This window comes from Xenopus laevis, chromosome 3S (genome assembly GCF_017654675.1).
Source record: "Xenopus laevis strain J_2021 chromosome 3S, Xenopus_laevis_v10.1, whole genome shotgun sequence".
NCBI lineage: Eukaryota > Metazoa > Chordata > Amphibia > Anura > Pipidae > Xenopus > Xenopus laevis.
In genome coordinates this window covers 122,086,647-122,106,686 of record NC_054376.1, presented here as the reverse complement: position 1 = coordinate 122,106,686, position 20,040 = coordinate 122,086,647, and the positions used below count along the sequence as shown (strand labels likewise).

Genomic DNA, 20,040 nt, shown 5'->3' with positions numbered 1-20,040 from the left:
GGGGTGGGGCCGTGACGCAGTGGGAGCAGACCATGACATCAGGGGGAGTGACTAGGGTTGCCACCTTTTCTGGAAAAAAATAACAGCCTTTCTATACAATTATCTTTTTTCCAACATTGCGACGAGCCATCATTTTTACCGGCCAGGACGGTAAAATACCAGTCAGGTGGCTACCCTAGAGCCAGAGCTTTAGTTGGGTCCCGGCAGGATGGTGGTGGAATCACCTAGTGATGAGCAAAAATTATGCCCCTAGACTCCAATGGGTGAAAAAATTGTTAAGTCACACAAAAAAATCCATCCATGCATTTTGGCAAATTTTCACATTCACGAATTTCTGGCGAAGTGAAACGGGTCAGATTTGCCCATCTCTAGAGTGACTACAGGGAATAAGATAAATCACCTGCTCCTGGACTACAATTCCCAGCATCCCTCAAACTCTATCAATTTAGGCAAGTGAAAGCCATGTGAAATGATTGGATGTGACTAAATGAGCATTAGTATAATCATGGGACAGTTCTGATTCCCTCCTGCTTGTAGCTCCCATGAGTCCCCAGAAGACCCAGCAGCCTCCTGTCCTCCAGCCGCAGAGAAGCGCAGCTGAACAATAAGTCCTAAATTGCTTTCCGTACAATCACGCGCTGCACGGGTCTCGATCCGACCGCACATTCCACTTACCGTAAACACTGCATCAGCCGCGCACGCTACCGTACTCTCCTCCTCCGTCCCTCCTCTCGCAGGCGGACCCGGAACAAAGTGGAGATAAAAAGAGAGTGTCCGTGGCCCGTGGGACCAGAGCTGCTGCGGAGACGATCCAGTTCGTGACTGTTGTGAGCTGCTGGGCTCAAGCGATGGAGGGGAATGTGCAGGAGGAGCTGGAGGCGAGTGACAGGGATCATTAGAGGGGTGTGAGGTGCAGTTGTGCTGCTGATGCTGCTGCTGGGGATGAAGATCAGGCAACTGATGCCTCTGGGGGGGGGGGTATGGGGGTGAGAGCTGTCGTTCTACAACACCTGGAGCTTCTATGTTACAGGTGTCAGATTCTGTGTGTCCTGGGGATTCAGCAATCCAGGCTGGGCTCCCCAAGTTCTTACTGATTATTCTTTATTCATATAATGCTGCCTTATTCTTTAGCTCTGTACAGTATTTATGTATCATTTACACCAGTCCCTGCCCCATAGAGCTGACAATCTAATGTCCTACACAGACCTGCAGAATTGCTACCAGCCAGCTGTTACAGTAACTCTGGGGTGGATATTATACTGTTGGGGGTTGGTTATTATCTGGGTATTGGTACTGGCTAGTATTGGCTACTGTCTGAGTATTGGTACTGGCTACTATTGGCTACTGTCAGGGTATTGGTACTGGCTAGTATTGGCTACTGTCAGGGTATTGGTACTGGCTAGTATTGGCTACTGTCAGGGTATTGGTACTGGCTAGTATTGGCTACTGTCTAGGGATTGGTACTGGTTAGTATTGGCTACTGTCAGGGTATTGGTACTGGCTAGCAGGGCAGCCATCAGGGGGGGACAGGGGTGAGAGTTGTAGGGGGCCCCGAGGGTAAGGGGGGCCCGGCCACGCCACATTTACTTGATTAGCCGGGTCCCCATCTTTCTGAGAGCTGCTGACTTCGGGAAGGCATGAACGTTTAAGGGGCCCTGACCACCAATTTTCTCATAATGTGGGGGGGGGGCTGGCCACCAACTTTTTTTTCTCATGTGGGGTCCTAGCCACCAATATTTTTTAATGGGGGGGCCTGGCCACAAATGTTTTTTATGGGGGGCCCTGACCACCAATATCTTTTTATTTTCTTATTAACATGTGGGAACCCTAGCCACCAATATTTTTTTAGTTTTTTTACTGTGTGGTTGGGGGCGGACCTGTGGGGTGGGGAGGGCGGACCTGTAGGTGGGGCTTGCGTTGGGTGCAGCCCAGGGGGCCCAGGAAATTTTGTCGTATGGGGCTCTGCGATTTCTGATGGCGGTCCTGCTGTCTAGTATTGGCTACTGTCTAGGGATTGGTACTGGCTAGTATTGGCTACTGTCTAGGGATTGGTATTAGCTAGTATTGGCTACTGTCAGGGTATTGGTAGTGGCTTGTATTGGCTACTGTCTAGGGATTGGTACTGGCTAGTATTGGCTACTGTCAGGGTATTGGCACTGGCTAGTATTGGCTACTGTCTAGGGATTGGTACTGGCTGGTATTGGCTACTCTTGAATAACAGGATATAAAGCACACCATCCTCAGGCTTTGCCTTTAAAACATTTTATTTCAGCGGAATTCACACTGAATTCCGCTGAAATAAAATGTTTTAAAGGCAAAGCCTGAGGATGGTGTGCTTCATATCCTGTTATTCAAGATAAGGGATTTGGCTGACTTGGAGGCAGCTTGGGAGTGGATGCACCCTGAAAAAGTAAGTGGTGTGCTGAAGAAAAAATTGTTTTTGGACTACTATTGGCTACTGTCAGGGTATTGGTACTGGCTAGTATTGGCAACTGTTGGGAGTTGGGTATAATCAGTGTATTGGTACTACCCAGTATTGGTTATTATCAGGGTATTGACACTGGCTAGTCTTGGCTACTGTCAGGGTATTGGTACTGGCTAGTATTGATTACTGTTGGGGTTGGTTATTATCAGGGTATTGGTTCTGCCCAGTATTGGTTATTATCAGGGTATTGGTACTGGCTAGTATTGATTACTGTCAGGGTTTTGGTACTTGCCCAGTATTGGTTATTATCAGGATACTGGTTCTGGAGTACAGCTGTCTAAACCTCCATTCTTAACTCAAGCTGGGCTGCTGGGTACATTCTAGAGTACGAGTGCATAGCAACCAGACTTCCTAAACATCCTAACTCACTCAGGCCCTGACCTGACAGTGGCCCTTTAATCAGACTATATATATTCCAATAATGTATTCACAACGGCTGGGAGTTACAGCTTTACTCACGATTCTCTGTGATGTCATTTGATGCCTAGTGATGTCACTAGTTGCTGGAGTCATTAAATCATGTGTGTTATGATGCAGTCACAATCAGTTTGACCCCATAACGTCCCTGCCCATTGCACCTGTGGCTGTCATATAAATTGCCCCACCCGAGGCCAGGACATCTCGACTCCTGACATGGGGGAGAATTTCCTGCAGATTTGCATTTTCTTGTGAACGTGCCGCAGCCTGACACACTAGGGAGATTGTCCTGTCTCACACCTGCTCAGCCACATGCAGTTTATATAATGTGAGACAATGATACCTTTGAAAGGTACATTACTGGCTCTCCAGCCGACGCCCGAATGGTGCAGTGTGATTGGCTGCTGCGCCTGCTGCTTGTCTTTTCTCCAGCAACAGGAGAATTCCCATAGAATGTCTAAGACGCCCAGTGTAGTGGCTTCAACCCCTCTAGCTAAATGTATGGACCAAGCTTATCTCTGGAGAAATGCTTAGCTCCTTTGTGCCCTTGGTACCTTCTCTCTTGCTTTTTTGGTTGGTTAGACCAGACTGGTTAGACAGTAGGCTTGTGTAAAGATGGGCACTCTGTATAATATCAGATTAGGGGCTTGATCACATATCCGTTTATATAGGGTGCCAGTGGCCAGGACCCCCTTTGAATGTCCAACCTATGGCCAGGGTCCATCATGAAGGTCCAACGTATGGCCAGCATCCTCCTTGAAGATCCAACCTATGGCCAGGGTCCCACTTAAAGGTCCAACCTATGGCCAGGGTCCCAATTAAAGGTCCAACCTATGGCCAGGGTCCCACTTAAAGGTCCAACCTATGGCCAGGGTCCCACTTAAAGGTTCAACCTATGGTCAGGGTCCCACTTAAAGGTCCAACCTATGGCCAGGGTCCCCCTTGAAGGTCCAACCTATGGCCAGGGTCCCCCTTGAAGGTCCAGCCTATGGCCAGGGTCCCCCTTGAAGGTCCAGCCTATGGCCAGGGTCCCCCTTGAATGTCCAGCCTATGGCCAGGGTCCTCCTTGAAGTCTAACCTATAGACAAGGCCCCACTTGCAGGTCCAACCCATTAGCTTGTTACATTAGTATAAATATAGTAGAATATTGGTATATCATTCATTGAGCCAGGGCCGACATCAGTGGGGCACAGGGGGTACTGTTGTGTCCGGTACAACTAAAGGGGGGCCAGGCAGCGCTGCACTTCTCAAATTAGCCAGGTCCCCCTTAACAGCGCCAAATTCATGCGCCAAACCGCTGAAGACCCGAAGATTCGAGGTCCCGAAGATTCGAAGTCCCGAAGATTCGAAGTCCCGAAGATTCGAAGTCCCGAAGATTCGAAGTCCCGAAGATTCAAAGTCCCGAAGATTCGAAGACTTGAAGCTGAGAATGGAGCTGAAGCTGCAAAAAAACCTGACGTTGAAGTACAGAAGCCTCGAAAAGACCCGAAGCCATGAAAGGAGCCAAAGCTGAAGCCCCGAAGCCTAAGGTAAGTTCCACTAAATACCAATGTGTTTTTTTTTTATTTTGTTAAACCCCTTGCCACCAATGCATTATTTTAATAAATTATTTTTTTAATTCATAGGGGGGTCCCTGACCACCAATGTTTTTATTTCTAAAACTTTTATGTTGGACCCTGGCCGCCAATGTTTTTTTTTTTTAACTTGTGTGCTATGTGCCGGCCTCCTCCATATGATAATATTTACCCAGGGGCTGAATGTTCCAATAAGTTTAATTTGGGCCACCAGCTATTGAAAAAAAGCAAGTGGATCATGTATATATAGCCCGTGACAACGGCATTCAGGGCACGGTGTTATTTACGCTTCCTATTGAGCTTGTGCAGTGCCCTTGGTGAAATGCAAATATGCCGTCATGTTTTTGGCAGTGGAACAAATGTAGCTGCAATGTAAAAAAACATTGTGGTCATGGTCGGTGCAAACACAGCCTGACAGTGCAGAGAGTCTGTTTGTGTAGAATTTATCTTTTGGATACAAAGGGCAGAACGGGTGACGATGAAAATCAGCCAATCACTCATCCCCATAGGAAACAAAACACAAGGTGTAACTATAAATATCTCCGTTTGTTCCGTCCTCTACAGGTGGGATCAGCTACCAGGAATTATTGGGACACGGGGGGGGGGGGGATTAATGTGGAACACAAGACCTTATGGCTATTAAAAAGAATTAAAGGTTAAAATGCAATATGTTGGGCACCTCCAGGGAGGTAAATATCTGTCCCATAAACATTTCCCCGACATGGGGTACTTTATTCTTGGACACATTTCCCAGGTATCCCCTGCGTCCAGGGACTGGTCCAATTGCCATTTTGGAGTCAGGAAGGAATTTTTCCCAAATTGGAGAGGCTTCAAGCAGGGTTTTCTCCTTCCTTTGGATAAACTGGCAGTTAGTCAGGTTATATATAGACTTATATATAGACTTAAGGTTGAACTTGATGGACGTGTCTTTTTTCAACATAACTTACTATGTTACTTACAATGTTTCTTACTATGTTACTATGTTACTTACTATGCCACTATGTTACTCACTATGTTACTTACTATGTTATTATGTTACTTACTATGTTACTATGTTACTTACTATGCCACTATGTTACTTACTATGTTACTTACTAATTTACTATGTTACTTACTATGTTACTATGTTACTTACTAATTTACTATGTTAATATGTTACTTACTATGTTACTATGTAATAGGAAGTCTTTAAACAGCTGGAATTGCTTTTATTCGTTCCCTTGTTGTTTGTTTTTTGCATGGGAGCATTGATTCTAGGGATGCACCGAATCCATTATTTGGGATTCGGCCGAATCCCCAAATCCTTCATAAAAGATTTGGCCAAATACTGAACCGAATCCTAATCTGCATGTGGAGATTAGTGACAGGAAAGTAAAAAGTTGGTTAAATGTTTTTACTTCCTTGTTTTGTGACAAAAAGTTATGTGATTTCCCTTCCCATAAACAAATTAGGATTCTGATTAGGTTCGGCCAGGCACAAGGATTCGGCCGAATTTGAATCCTGCTGGAAAAGGCCGAATCCCGAACCGTATCCTGGATTCGGTGCATCACTAGTTGATTCAGCATTGCAAAGAAATCCCTTGTTCTCTTCCTGCGCGCAGTCTTCTATATATGGGTCCAGAGCTCTTCTTTATTGTTGTAATCCTGTTACCAATACAGCCGAAAAGGTGACCAGATGGGTAATATAGTGACATGATCAGAGGGGCGCATTGTTCTTATACGCAATTCTTTTACTCAGGAATTATACGCAATTCAGGAATACGATTCTGTGTTAGATCACTGGGCTCAATGAATTGCTAAAAATAAGTCGTTGGATTCCAGTTGTCCTATTTATAGAAATAAAACATTTACATGAGAGTAATGTCTACTGACACGTGACCAGTTTTTGAGACCCGGACCAGATCCCGCAGCCCACGGCAAAAACCACAACCCGCATATTTACCCAACAGCATCTGCCTTATCCGCAGCCCTATCTGCAACCCCCTGACCACCATTGAACAGGAAGTGCTGTTACCGCAAACCAGAAGTGATATAATCAAAAGTGGGCGGAGACAGAAAAAAGTTTTTTTTAAATTTTAAAAGGAGTAATATATAGACAATATAACAAAAGATAAGAAATAAAGATGAGACCCGCATCTATACCCGCACCCGAAAATCCTACCCTCATCCCACAGGGCACCCGTTTTATTTACTTGACCCGCCGCAGGACTCTACCTTGTGATTTGCAGCTTCTCTTGTTCATATACTTTTCTCCTTTTGCAGTTGGAGAAAAGTGTGCGGAGATTTCGGGAGAAATTTCACGGTAAAGTGTCGCTGGAGACAGCCGTGGCGCTGATGAGAAAGTTCGCCAATAATCATAAACAAGTGTGCGCGTACGTCATACTGTATATGGATAATGGTAAGAGCCTCATGTTGCACCTTCCTCTGCTCTCCCTGATCCAGATACGCAGGCTGCAGGCTGGTTTCTAGCGTTTAGGAATATTATAGGTCCGTGGGCAAGGAATACAATGCTGGCACCACTCGTGCTCTTTCTTTAAAGGTTATTATCAATTGGGCACGCTCATTGCTGCATATTCAAGTATCAAGAAAGTGTCTAATGATTTCAGGTGCCATTCAGTCAATGAGTCGTGGGGGCCCAGGGGGCCAATTCACACCATGTGCCATTGCCTGAACCTGAACACTTCAGACACTTTGTCAACTGCTTCCTAACATGATGCTCTAGCTGGACCCTAGTTACAGGCTTACAGCCCTAATGCTGACTTCTTCTGCATCCACAGACACTAAATTTGCTGCTGCTTAAATCCCAGGGCATACAGGCTGCTTCTTCTGATAGATGAAGGTTGTTTTGCATCTATAAAGAATGCTTGTCATTTCCTAGATACAGGCTTCTTCCTCTAGATACAGGCTGCTTCTTCTAGATACAATCCGAAAAATACAAGTCGCTGTCAAGCGCTGACCAAGTATTCAGGAATCCAGTTCAATTATCATCAAATATAGGCTTCAGTGCCCAGCTATGGGGCATGAAACGCGTTAGAATTGCACACCCCCCACTGTAACTCCTTTTAATTGTGCGAATAAAAGCCTATATTTGATGATAATTGAACTGGATTCCTGAATACTTGGTCAGCGCTTGACAGCGACTTGTATTTTTCGGATTGGAAGCATTAGCCGGTGTGGAGTGACCGGCTTATCGCGAGAGCTGCGACCTAGCAGGAAGGCGTATCGGTCCGGACGAGCTCCGCCATTGACGCTCCGTGAGTAAAAAGCGTTCTTCTAGATACAGTTGGCTTCTCGTAGATACAGTTGGCTTCTCCTAGATACAGGCTGCTTCCTCTAGATACAGGCTGCTTCTTCTAGATACAGTTGGCTTCTCGTAGATACAGTTGGCTTCTCCTAGATACAGGCTGCTTCTTCTAGATACAGGCTGCTTCCTCTAGATACAGGCTGCTTCTTCTAGATACAGGCTGCTTCTTCTAGATACAGGCGGCTTCCTCTAGATACAGGCTGCTTCCTCTAGATACAGGCTGCTTCCTCTAGATACAGGCTGCTTCCTCTTGATGCAGGCTGCTTCTTCTAGATACAGGCGGCTTCCTCTAAATACAGGCTGCTTCCTCTAGATACAGGCTGCTTCCTCTAGATACAGGCGGTTTCCCCTAGATACAGGCTGCTTCCTCTAGATACAGGCTGCTTCCTCTAGATACAGGCTGCTTCCTGTAGATACAGGCTGCTTCCTGTAGATACAGGCTGCTTCCTCTAGATACAGGCTGCTTCCTCTAGATACAGGCTGCTTCCTCAAGATACATTCTACTTCTCCTAGATACAGGCTGCTTCCTCTAGATACAGGCTGCTTCCTCTAGATACAGGCTGCTTCTTCTAGATACAGTTGGCTTCTCCTAGATACAGGCTGCTTCTCCTAGATACAGGCTTGTTCTTCTAGATACAGTTGGCTTCCTCTAGATACCGGCTGCTTCTCCTAGATACAGGCTGCTTCCTCTAGATACAGGCTGCTTCTTCTAGATACAGTTGGCTTCTCCTAGATACAGGCTGCTTCTCCTAGATACAGGCTGCTTCCTCTAGATACAGGCTGCTTCCTCTTGATACGGGCTGCTTCTTCTAGATACAGTTGGCTTCCTCTAGATACCGGCTGCTTCTCCTAGATACAGGCTGCTTCCTCTAGATACAGGCTGCTTCCTCTAGATACAGGCTGCTTCCTCTAGATACAGGCTGCTTCCTTTAGATACAAGTGGTTTCCTCTAGATACAGGCTGCTTCTCCTAGATACAGGTTGGTTCTCCTAGATACAGGCTGCTTCTCCTAGATACAGGCTGCTTCTTCTAGATACAGTTGGCTTCTCCTAGATACAGGCTGCTTCCTCTTGATACAGGCTGCTTCCTCTAGACACAGGCTGCTTCTCCTAGATACTTCTTTTGCTCCTTTTGCTAGATGCAGTCACACTCTAGATGCCGTGTGCTGCCCCTAGACAATAACTGATAATGTTTCTGCCCCAGGTACAAGCAACTGTTTCTCTCTCAGAACTGTGATTCTTTTTATATTTTAGATACTGATCTTGATGTGAGAAATGAATTAAGAAACGACCCAGTTGCAAGGGTAAGAAAATCTTATGTTAAAGGCTGTTGTTTGTAGGGATGCACCTTATCCAGGATTCCGTTCTGGATTTTTTTCAGGGTCTCTTCCCTGCTTGTTTCCCTGATGTACATATGCAAATTAGGGTTCTGATTTATTTGGCTAAATCTTTCACAAAGGATTCGGGATTCGACCGGATCCTAAAATAAAGTGTTTGGTGAATTCCTGGTTATCAGTGAGTAGATGACGTGTCTGAGAGTAGGTGGGGTTGTGTCTGGGGTAACTAGGAGAAATGGTCTGAGCCTGTAGAGAGTTGTGGTATAAAGAGCTAAAGTCTGAAGCAGAAGAGGCAAGAAAAATTGACAGTGTCAGGGGCAGCAGTTAATCTCTGGGGTCTGATGGTGCAGGAAAATGATTGGTGAACACAAAGCATCAGGGGGGGCATCATAGACATCTGGGAGCCAGGGATAGAATGGGAAGAAGTGAGTGGCTGGAGTTAGATGGGGCTGTGTAGTGAGAAAAGGCCACAGTGTGAGTCAGGCACAAGAGAGGGACAGTAGATTGGGGGGGGAGCAGAATTTGGTCCTAGATCATACCTAGATGTTTATAACTCTCTGTTGGGTGAATTTTGCTCTTCCCATTAATCCCCTGCTCTTTTCTCCAAACAGAATGTCATCAACAAAATTAAGAGAGATGACCAAAAAGCAAAGGTAAAATGGAAGAGATTTCGTGGCACAAAAGGTACCAATCCTGCTCATTAAACCATTAATGCTCATTATGATCTCTCTCTCTTTTTTTAGGAGATTCCCAAAGACAAAGATATTCAGGTTAGTGGTGACTCATTTTATATATAATAGACTTTCCCTCTATTGTCACATATCCATGATAATGTCCAAATGTAGTTCTAGGTGGCATTGGTTGTTTGTGATTAAGCAGTGGTTCAATGGCATAGTCTGTCCCTCCCACTGCAGGGTGATACAGTGACACAGACAGGAGGGAACTATGGGACATGGGTCTGTCCCTCCCACTGCAGGGTGATACAGTGACACAGACAGGAGGGAACTATGGGACATGAGTCTGTCCCTCCCACTGCAGGGTGATACAGTGACACAGACAGGAGGGAACTATGGGACATGAGTCTGTCCCTCCCACTGCAGGGTGATACAGTGACACAGACAGGAGGGAACTATGGGACATGAGTCTGTCCCTCCCACTGCAGGGTGATACAGTGACACAGACAGGAGGGAACTATGGGACATGAGTCTGTCCCTCCCACTGCAGGGTGATACAGTGACACAGACAGGAGGGAACTATGGGACATGAGTCTGTCCCTCCCACTGCAGGGTGATACAGTGACACAGACAGGAGGGAACTATGGGACATGAGTCTGTCCCTCCCACTGCAGGGTGATACAGTGACACAGACAGGAGGGAACTATGGGACATGAGTCTGTCCCTCCCACTGCAGGGTGATACAGTGACACAGACAGGAGGGAACTATGGGACATGAGTCTGTCCCTCCACTGCAGGGTGATACAGTGACAGACAGGAGGGAACTATGGGACATGAGTCTGTCCCTCCCACTGCAGGGTGATACAGTGACACAGACAGGAGGGAACTATGGGACATGAGTCTGTCCCTCCCACTGCAGGGTGATACAGTGACACAGACAGGAGGGAACTATGGGACATGAGTCTGCCCCTCCCACTGCAGGGTGATACAGTGACACAGACAGGAGGGAACTATGGGACATGAGTCTGTCCCTCCCACTGCAGGGTGATACAGTGACACAGACAGGAGGGAACTATGGGACATGAGTCTGTCCCTCCCACTGCAGGGTGATACAGTGACAGACAGGAGGGAACTATGGGACATGAGTCTGTCCCTCCCACTGCAGGGTGATACAATGACACAGACAGGAGGGAACTATGGGACATGAGTCTGTCCCTCCCACTGCAGGGTGATACAGTGACACAGACAGGAGGGAACTATGGGACATGAGTCTGTCCCTCCCACTGCAGGGTGATACAGTGACACGGACAGGAGGGAACTATGGGACATGAGTCTGTCCCTCCCACTGCAGGGTGATACAGTGACACAGACAGGAGGGAACTATGGGACATGAGTCTGCCCCTCCCACTGCAGGGTGATACAGTGACACAGACAGGAGGGAACTATGGGACATGAGCCTGTCCCTCCCACTGCAGGGTGATACAGTGACACAGACAGGAGGGAACTATGGGACATGAGTCTGTCCCTCCCACTGCAGGGTGATACAGTGACACAGACAGGAGGGAACTATGGGACATGAGTCTGTCCCTCCCACTGCAGGGTGATACAGTGACACAGACAGGAGGGAACTATGGGACATGAGTCTGTCCCTCCCACTGCAGGGTGATACAGTGACAGACAGGAGGGAACTATGGGACATGAGTCTGTCCCTCCCACTGCAGGGTGATACAATGACACAGACAGGAGGGAACTATGGGACATGAGTCTGTCCCTCCCACTGCAGGGTGATACAGTGACACAGACAGGAGGGAACTATGGGACATGAGTCTGTCCCTCCCACTGCAGGGTGATACAGTGACACGGACAGGAGGGAACTATGGGACATGAGTCTGTCCCTCCCACTGCAGGGTGATACAGTGACACAGACAGGAGGGAACTATGGGACATGAGTCTGCCCCTCCCACTGCAGGGTGATACAGTGACACAGACAGGAGGGAACTATGGGACATGAGTCTGCCCCTCCCACTGCAGGGTGATACAGTGACACAGACAGGAGGGAACTATGGGACATGAGTCTGTCCCTCCCACTGCAGGGTGATACAGTGACACAGACAGGAGGGAACTATGGGACATGAGTCTGTCCCTCCCACTGCAGGGTGATACAGTGACACAGACAGGAGGGAACTATGGGACATGAGTCTGTCCCTCCCACTGCAGGGTGATACAGTGACACAGACAGGAGGGAACTATGGGACATGAGTCTGTCCCTCCCACTGCAGGGTGATACAGTGACACAGACAGGAGGGAACTATGGGACATGACTCTGTCCCTCCCACTGCAGGGTGATACAGTGACACAGACAGGAGGGAACTATGGGACATGACTCTGTCCCTCCCACTGCAGGGTGATACAGTGACAGACAGGAGGGAACTATGGGACATGACTCTGTCCCTCCCACTGCAGGGTGATACAGTGACAGACAGGAGGGAACTATGGGACATGAGTCTGTCCCTCCCACTGCAGGGTGATACAGTGACACAGACAGGAGGGAACTATGGGACATGAGTCTGTCCCTCCCACTGCAGGGTGATACAGGGACACATAAGCTGTGGGTGCTAAAGTTTAGGAATGTTTATTGATTCCAAAATGTTCTTGGTCTCCGCTAGGATTTGGCCAATAAGATGAACACCCTTCCTCTGACCGAGAAGAATCTTAAGATGTTTAATGATGCCGCAGAGAATCGCATCCCCTCCCGAGACAGACAGTTTGCCTGCAAAGAGTGTGATTACATTTGGTGGAGGAGAGTCCCACAGAGAAAAGAGGTGCGTGTGGGGCAGGTTGTATATTCTCTGATACACACAGACAATCTGGTATAGGGGAGTCTAAAACTCTGTGCGGATTTGATGGCCTGAATTTCCTTATAGCTTATATTTACCTTACTGCATGGAGAGGACTAGATAGATCCAATGCTTGTGTCATAGGTGGACTCTCTAGTTAAAATGTGATCTCAATGTAGGAAGACAATGGGCTTTATGTAGTATTTGGGTGAGCAAAGTTCTATGCAAACATTAATATGCTAAATACACTCCTAGTCGATACGGAATGTGTCAGGTTGAGGCACAGGTGAGTGTGTAGCAGGCGGGAGCCCAGGTGCTGTAAAATACGGGTAAAACGGCTATTTGAGGTGTTGATAGGCCGTAAACATGTTATGGAGAAGAATGATTTAATAATGAAAATTACAACAGTATAATAAATGAAAGTAACATATAAAAATTATACAGGTTCTTACACCAGGCCAGTGGTCAGGGCAGGCAGCAACAATGATAAGTCTGTATAACAGGCTGAGGTCATGGGCAGCAACACCAACATTTTTATCTCCACTTTTATTTTGTCTCAATATCATTATGTTAATGTGAATTCTCCCCATACACTAACTATAGAGTTTAGTATCACAATAGCCTTTGATATTATGTCTGTCCAAAAAATCATCCAAGTCCCTCTTATAGTCATTAACTGAATCATCATCACAACATCACTCGGCAGTGCATTCCCCAACCTCACTGTCCTGACTGTGAAGAACCCCCTACGTTGCTTCAAATGAAAGTTCTTTTCTTCTAGTCTAAAGGGGTGGCCTCTGGTACGGTGATCCACTTTATGGGTAAAAAGGTCCCCTGCTATTTGTCTATAATGTCCTCTAATGTACTTGTAAAGTCTAATCATGTCCCCTCGCAAGCGCCTTTTTTCCAGAGAAAACAAACCCAACCTTGACAGTCTCCCCTCATAATTTAAGTCTTCCCTCCCTCTAACCAATTTAGTTGCACTTAGTCTCTGCACTCTCTCCAGCTCATTTATATCCCTCTTAAGGACTGGAGTCCAAAACTGCCCCCATACTCCAGATGAGGCCTCACCAGGGACCTATAAAGAGACAGAATTATGTTTTCATCCCTTGAGTTAATGCCCTTTTTTATACAAGACAGAACTTTATTTGCTTTAGTAGCCACAGAATGACACTGCCCAGAATTAGACAACTTGTTATCTACAAAGACCCCTAGATCCTTCTCATTTAAGGAAACTCCCAACACACTGCCATTTAGTGTATAACTTGCATTTATATTATTTTTGCCAAAGTGCATAACCTGCATTTATCAACATTGAACCTCATTTTCCAGTTTGCTGCCCAGTTTTCCAATTGTAGCAGTAACATAGATTGTGGATCAATTCTATGGCTGATGCATCTTACCAAAAAAGCAACTTTGACCCTAGTGACCCAGGTGTTGTGTCTCTGAATCTGTTCTGAAGCATAAAGCCCTGCACCTCGGGTATTAAGGTATAACTAGTGGAGGGCAGAACATACAGACAGGGAGCCGACACCTGTACCCCCCTAACAAGTGGAAACAAAATACAGACTGCTATTTACACTATTACTTGTGTAACCATCTGTTTCTGCTCACCCAAGTGCCACTTGCTCTTTCTCTTGCTCCATCTATGGGTGATGTTTCAGGTCAGACTGTTTCTGCTCACCCAGGTGCCACTTGCTTTTTCTCTTGCTCCATCTATGGGTGATGTTTCAGGTCAGACTGTTCTGCTCACCCAAGTGCCACTTGCTTTTTCTCTTGCTCCATCTATGGGTGATGTTTCAGGTAAGACTGTTTCTGCTCACCCAAGTGCCACTTGCTCTTTCTCTTGCTCCATCTGTGGGTGATGTTTCAGGTCAGACTGTGTCTGCTCACTCAAGTGTCACTTGCGCTCTCTCTCTCTCTCTCTCTCTCTTGCTCCATCTATGGGTGATGTTTCAGGTCAGACTTTGACTTGCTGTCTTGGTTATAACTGTAGCATGTCCTGTAGGAACCTCTCAGAGGTATTGCATGGAAAATCACTATAGATTCAGTCTCTTCTTCAGTAACTGAATATTTTATTCAGGAAAATGGTAACTAAAGTATGGTATAGACTATAGAGAGTGATGATCTGAGACAATTTGCAATTTTTTATCATTTGTGGTTTTTGAGTTATTTAGCTTTTTATTCAGCAGCTCTCCAGTTTGCAGTTTCAGCAGTCTGGTTGCTAGAACCAAAATTACCCTAGCAACCATGCATTGATTTGAATAAGAGACTGGACTATGAATAGGAGAGGCCTGAATAGAAGGATCAGTAAGAAAACTTAGCAATAATAGTAGAGTTGTAGTCTTACAGGGCATTTGTGTTTTTTAAGATGGGGTCAGTCATCCCCATCTGAAAGTTGGAAAGAGTCAGAAGGCAAATAATTCAAAAACTAAAATGAAGACCAATTTAAAAATTTCTTACAATTAGCCATTCTATAACCTTCTGAATGTTAACTTAAAGGTGAACCTTTAAGCTTAATACAAATGCATGTGAAATTGAGCGTTCGTCCCATTTTAGGTGTCCCGATGTCATCGTTGTCGCAAGAAGTTTGACCCGGTACCTGAAAAGAAGATGTGGGGGATCGCAGAGTACAACTGCCTTGTCTGCAAACGCATGTTTAGGTAAAGTTGCCCTTCTTCTTAATTCTAGGCTGCATGGGCAACAGACTCCTCTTCCTCTTAGCTCTTCCTTTCCACTTATCTCTGTAGCCTCATCTTCTATCATCATAAGTATGCAGATCACTTTTACCAATAGATATTCATTTTTCTGTAAGCAAGGTGAGGTGGTCAAGCTTTCTTCTTTTCTTTTTTCAACCCCACTGGGGAGTTTGTTTGGCAAAACATCCATTTACACTTTTTTAAAGGAATAGTTCAGTATAAAAATAAAAACTGGGTAAATAGATAGGCTGTGCAAAATAAAAAATGTTTCTAATATAGTTAGTTAGCCAAAAATGTAATGTATAAAGACTGTATGACTGGATGTGTAACATAATAGCCAGAAAACTACTTCCTGCTTTTCAGCTCTCTAACTTTGAGTTAGTCAGTGTCTTGAAGGGAGGCCCACATGGGACATAATTGTTCAGTGAGTTTGCAACTGATCCTCTGCATTCAGCTCAGATTCAAAAGCAACAGTTATGGTCCATGTGCCCTCCCTTCAAGTCTCTGATTGGTTACTGCCTGGTAACCAATCAGTGGAAACCAAGAGAGCTGAAAAGCAGGAAGTAGTGTTCTGGCTATTATGTTAGACATCCAGTCACTCCAGCCTTTATACACATTTTTAACTAACTAAGTTATTGTTAGTTTTTATTTTTATACTGAACAATTCCTTTAAAGGATAAGTAAACCTTTAAAATAAGTGAATGTAAAATTGAAGAGGAGGCTATTCTAGGTAATTTTGTAATTTACATTCATTATTTATTTTCTTTCTATTCCAAGATATTAAGGGATATATGTACTGTTAATATGAATGAATTTTGTTACAACAGCGCCACCTGCTGCTCAGTTTCCCACCAGTCTGACCACCAAGTAGTCAAGGAAGTTGTCAGGAGAAAGAAAGAGGCTGCTCTGATGTTCTTCTGCTTAGGAAACGAATTACAACCCGTTCTCACATCTTTCCTAAGCAGAGGAACATCATAGCAGCTTCTTTCTTTCTCCTGACAACTTCCTTGACTACTTGGTGGTCAGACTGGTGGGAAACTGACCAGCAGGTGATGCTGTTGTAACAAAATTCATTCATATTAACAGCACATGTATCCCTTAATACAGGGGTCCCCAACCTTTTTAAACCATGAGCCACATTCAAATGTAAAAAGAGTTGGGGAGCAACACAAGCATGAATAAATCCTTTGGGGTGCCAAATGAGGACTATGATTGGCTATTTGGTGGCCCCTATGTGGACTGGCAGCCAACAAGAATCTCTGCTTGGCACTATACTTAGTTTTTATGAAATTTTAACTTGCTTTCAAGCCTGGAATTCAAAAGTAAGCTCCTGCTTTGAGGACCCAGAGAGCAACATCCAAGAGGTTGGAGAGCAACATGTTACTCACGAGCTACTGGCTGGGGATCACTGCCTTAATATCTTGGAATAACAAGAAAATAAATAATGAATGTAAATTACAAAGGTGCTTAGAATACTCTCTCATCAGTTTTACATTCACTTATATTAAAGGTTTACTTATCTCTATTTCCTTTTTTACCTCCCATTGTCTTCTTTTCAATACCTAAAAAGTGTATTTCCCTTACATAAAAGTTGTGATAATCCTGTACATGCCTCACTAACTTTAGACCAAGGGACACATGGGGGTATATTTATCAACGAGTGAAGTTAGAGATGGCCACAGTCCTCTTGAGTGAAATTTCACCACTCTCCATTCATTTCTATGAGATTTTGAAAGGCGTATTTATCAAAGGATGAACTTTCACTTTCACCCATTGATAAATACTCATTTAAAAATCCCATAGAAATGAATGGAGAGTGGCGGAATTTCACTCTGGCGATCTCTAACTTCACTTTTTGATAAATATACCCCATTTAGCGTTGGCTTCGCTGCTATCGGCCTGTGCACTTTTTTCAGGCTGAGAGAAGCAGATCTGCTCTGTACTCCTACATAGGTATAGCAGTTCTCTCATTTCCTTCTGTGCCTTCTTCTTCATCCGCAGGGGATACGGACAGAAAGAAGTCAGCAGTCCATGTTACGTGTGCAGAAATCCTGTGTTTTCCACTTGTATTCTCCCCCCACGCCGGAACCAAGGCCCTCGAACCCGCAATACTCACAGCTGTTTTGCTGAAAATTGTTACAACCGAAGAGGTGAGATGAGAAGGGTCCCACAGGGGTCCTGGGAGGATGGAGAGAACATGCAAGGGGCTCTTTATTTATCAAGCACATTGTAATAATATTGTGTCCTCCTACTAAGATGGCCATTCACAGTCTGACATTTACTGTGGCCAATGTGCTTGGGGCAAAAAGTGCTGCACCAATGAGAATCTTGCCTCAGACGGCAGCAGCCTGCTAGCGAAAAGCTGCTCCTCGTAACTAAAAAGAGCCAAAATTCTGATTTTTAAATCCCATAACAGGGAGACCTCTCATGTATTCAGCTGGCCTAGCTTATTATGTGCACAGAATGTGCTAATGATATTCACTGTGCATGGTCTGATCTCTGTAATGCCCTCCTTGCAGTAACCTTCGTTCCCGGCCTCCAGTGCCCCCATCCAAAAAGCCGAATCATGAACCAGCTCCCCAAAGTGTTGTACCCTAGTGAGCGGCACATCAGTACAGGCTCCACAATAGCCACCTGCCTGAGCCAAGGGAGTCTGACCGAAAACGATATTGATGACATCATACTGGACGATATCAAGGAGGAGGAAGATGATGTGGAAACTGATGACAGCGACAGTTAAAGACACCCATTGTTCATTGGATCCACCTCGGCTGAGCATGACTGCAGTGGGGATTGGCCAGGGGAAGACCAAAGGCCAACACTGTCCGAGCCTCTCCTTATAACCTTTAGGTCACTGGTTTACTTCTGTTTGATACTGAACTCTGTTCCGGCTGCAGATTAGAACATAATCATTTCTCTTTCAGTTCCTGTTATTTAAATGTATCTGTTTAGCTTGTGAGGAAGAAAGCGGAGTCACATCGCCTCAGAACTGGAAGGACTAAGTTACCATAGTGCCTTAATCTTTTCCATAAGTAACCACAACTGGTCCACACAACTCACTTTTTATAAACACCTACACATCTTCATACTCGTTATAAAGCTTCATCCACTCCATATATCTATCCATATAATCTTATTCTATAAAGCCTTGTCTTCTATAGCAAGCTCTCCTCCTCTTCATGTTTCCTGACCCTATAAACACTGTTGTTACAGATATCTCCTCCCTATAACTCCTCCTATTGCTCCATATAACCCTCCCTATAACTCCTCCTATTGCTCCATATAACCCTCCCTATAACTCCTCATATTGCTCCATATAACCCCTCCCTATAACTCCTCCTATTGCTCCATATAACCCTCCCTATAACTCCTCCTATTGCTCCATATAACCCCTCCCTATAACTCCTCCTATTGCTCCATATAACCCTCCTTATAACTCCTCCTATTACTCCCTATAACTCCTCCTATTGCTCCATATAACCCCTCCCTATAACTCCTCCTATTGCTCCATATAACCCTCCCTATAACTCCTCCTATTGCTCCATATAACCCCTCCCTATAACTCCTCCTATTGCTCCATATAACCCTCCTTATAACTCCTCCTATTACTCCCTATAACTCCTCCTTTTACTCCATATAACCATCCCTATAACTCCTATTGCTCCGTATAACCCCTCCCTATAACTCCTCCTATTGATCCATATAACCCCTCCCTATAACTCCTCCTATTGCTCCATATAACCCCTCCCTATAACTCCTCCTATTGCTCCATATAACCCCTCCCTATAACTCCTCCTATTGCTCCATATAACTCCTCCCTATAACTCCTCCTATTGCTCCATATAACCCCTCCCTATAACTCCTCCTATTGCTCCATATAACCCCTCCCTATAACTCCTCCTATTGATCCATATAACCCCTCCCTATAACTCCTCCTATTGCTCCATATAATCCTCCCTATAACTCCTCCTATTGATCCATATAACCCGTCCCTATAACTCCTCCTATTGCTCCATATAACCCTCCTTATAACTCCTCCTATTGATCCATATAACCCGTCCCTATAACTCCTCCTATTGCTCCATATAACCCTCCCTATAACTCCTCCTATTGCTCCATATAACCCTCCCTATAACTCCTCCTATTGCTCCATATAACCCTCCCTATAACTCCTCCTATTGCTCCATATAACCCTCCCTATAACTCCTCCTATTGCTCCATATAACCCTCCCTATAACTCCTCCTATTGCTCCATACAACCCTCCCTATAACTCCTCCTATTGCTCCATATAACCCCACCAATTTCTAGATTTATTCACCGTTAACTCTTCTGGTCTTGCTAAAGAAACTCCTCCTACTTCTCAAAACTTCATTTAGGCATCCATAGCAGAAGCCGAGTTAGGCATGAATGTAGCACTTATTGCTTTCAGCAGATCTGCGTCTGTGCCTCTTGCTGCACAAAAACATTGGCACTTAACTTGCCCGTAAGGGTTGTTTCCATTTTAGTTTCTTTAAGATGTAAATAATTACAAGAATGTTCTCACGGTCTTAATGTGTTTTCTGAAACTTAACTATTTTTTAGAATAAATAAAAAACATGTTTTGGACCTAATGTCACCTGTTTGAAACATTTTTCTGATTCATAGAGATTTTATTGAAAAACATATCTCATGGTTTATCACATGGAATCTCTATTAAGGTCTAAGGGAAAGTTTG

General features: G+C 45.0%; 1 protein-coding gene across 2 annotated transcripts; it reads left to right on the top strand.

Moving 5' to 3' along the window:
* The first annotated feature begins 663 nt into the window (after window positions 1-663).
* shfl.S (shiftless antiviral inhibitor of ribosomal frameshifting S homeolog) lies at window positions 664-18,643 on the top strand. Of its 2 annotated transcripts, none has more exons than XM_018256275.2 (9): window positions 664-878; window positions 6,738-6,873; window positions 9,033-9,082; window positions 9,727-9,768; window positions 9,859-9,885; window positions 12,456-12,611; window positions 15,186-15,289; window positions 17,327-17,475; window positions 17,845-18,643. In XM_018256275.2, the coding sequence occupies exons 1-9, from the start codon at window positions 849-851 to the stop codon at window positions 18,063-18,065; spliced, it is 915 nt and encodes a 304-aa protein (XP_018111764.1). In that variant the 5' UTR covers window positions 664-848; the 3' UTR covers window positions 18,066-18,643. The 2 variants fall into 2 exon arrangements, with proteins under 2 accessions (XP_018111764.1, XP_041444790.1); XM_041588856.1 differs by lacking the exon at window positions 664-878 and adding an exon at window positions 2,384-4,431.
* Window positions 18,644-20,040: the final 1,397 nt, after the last annotated feature.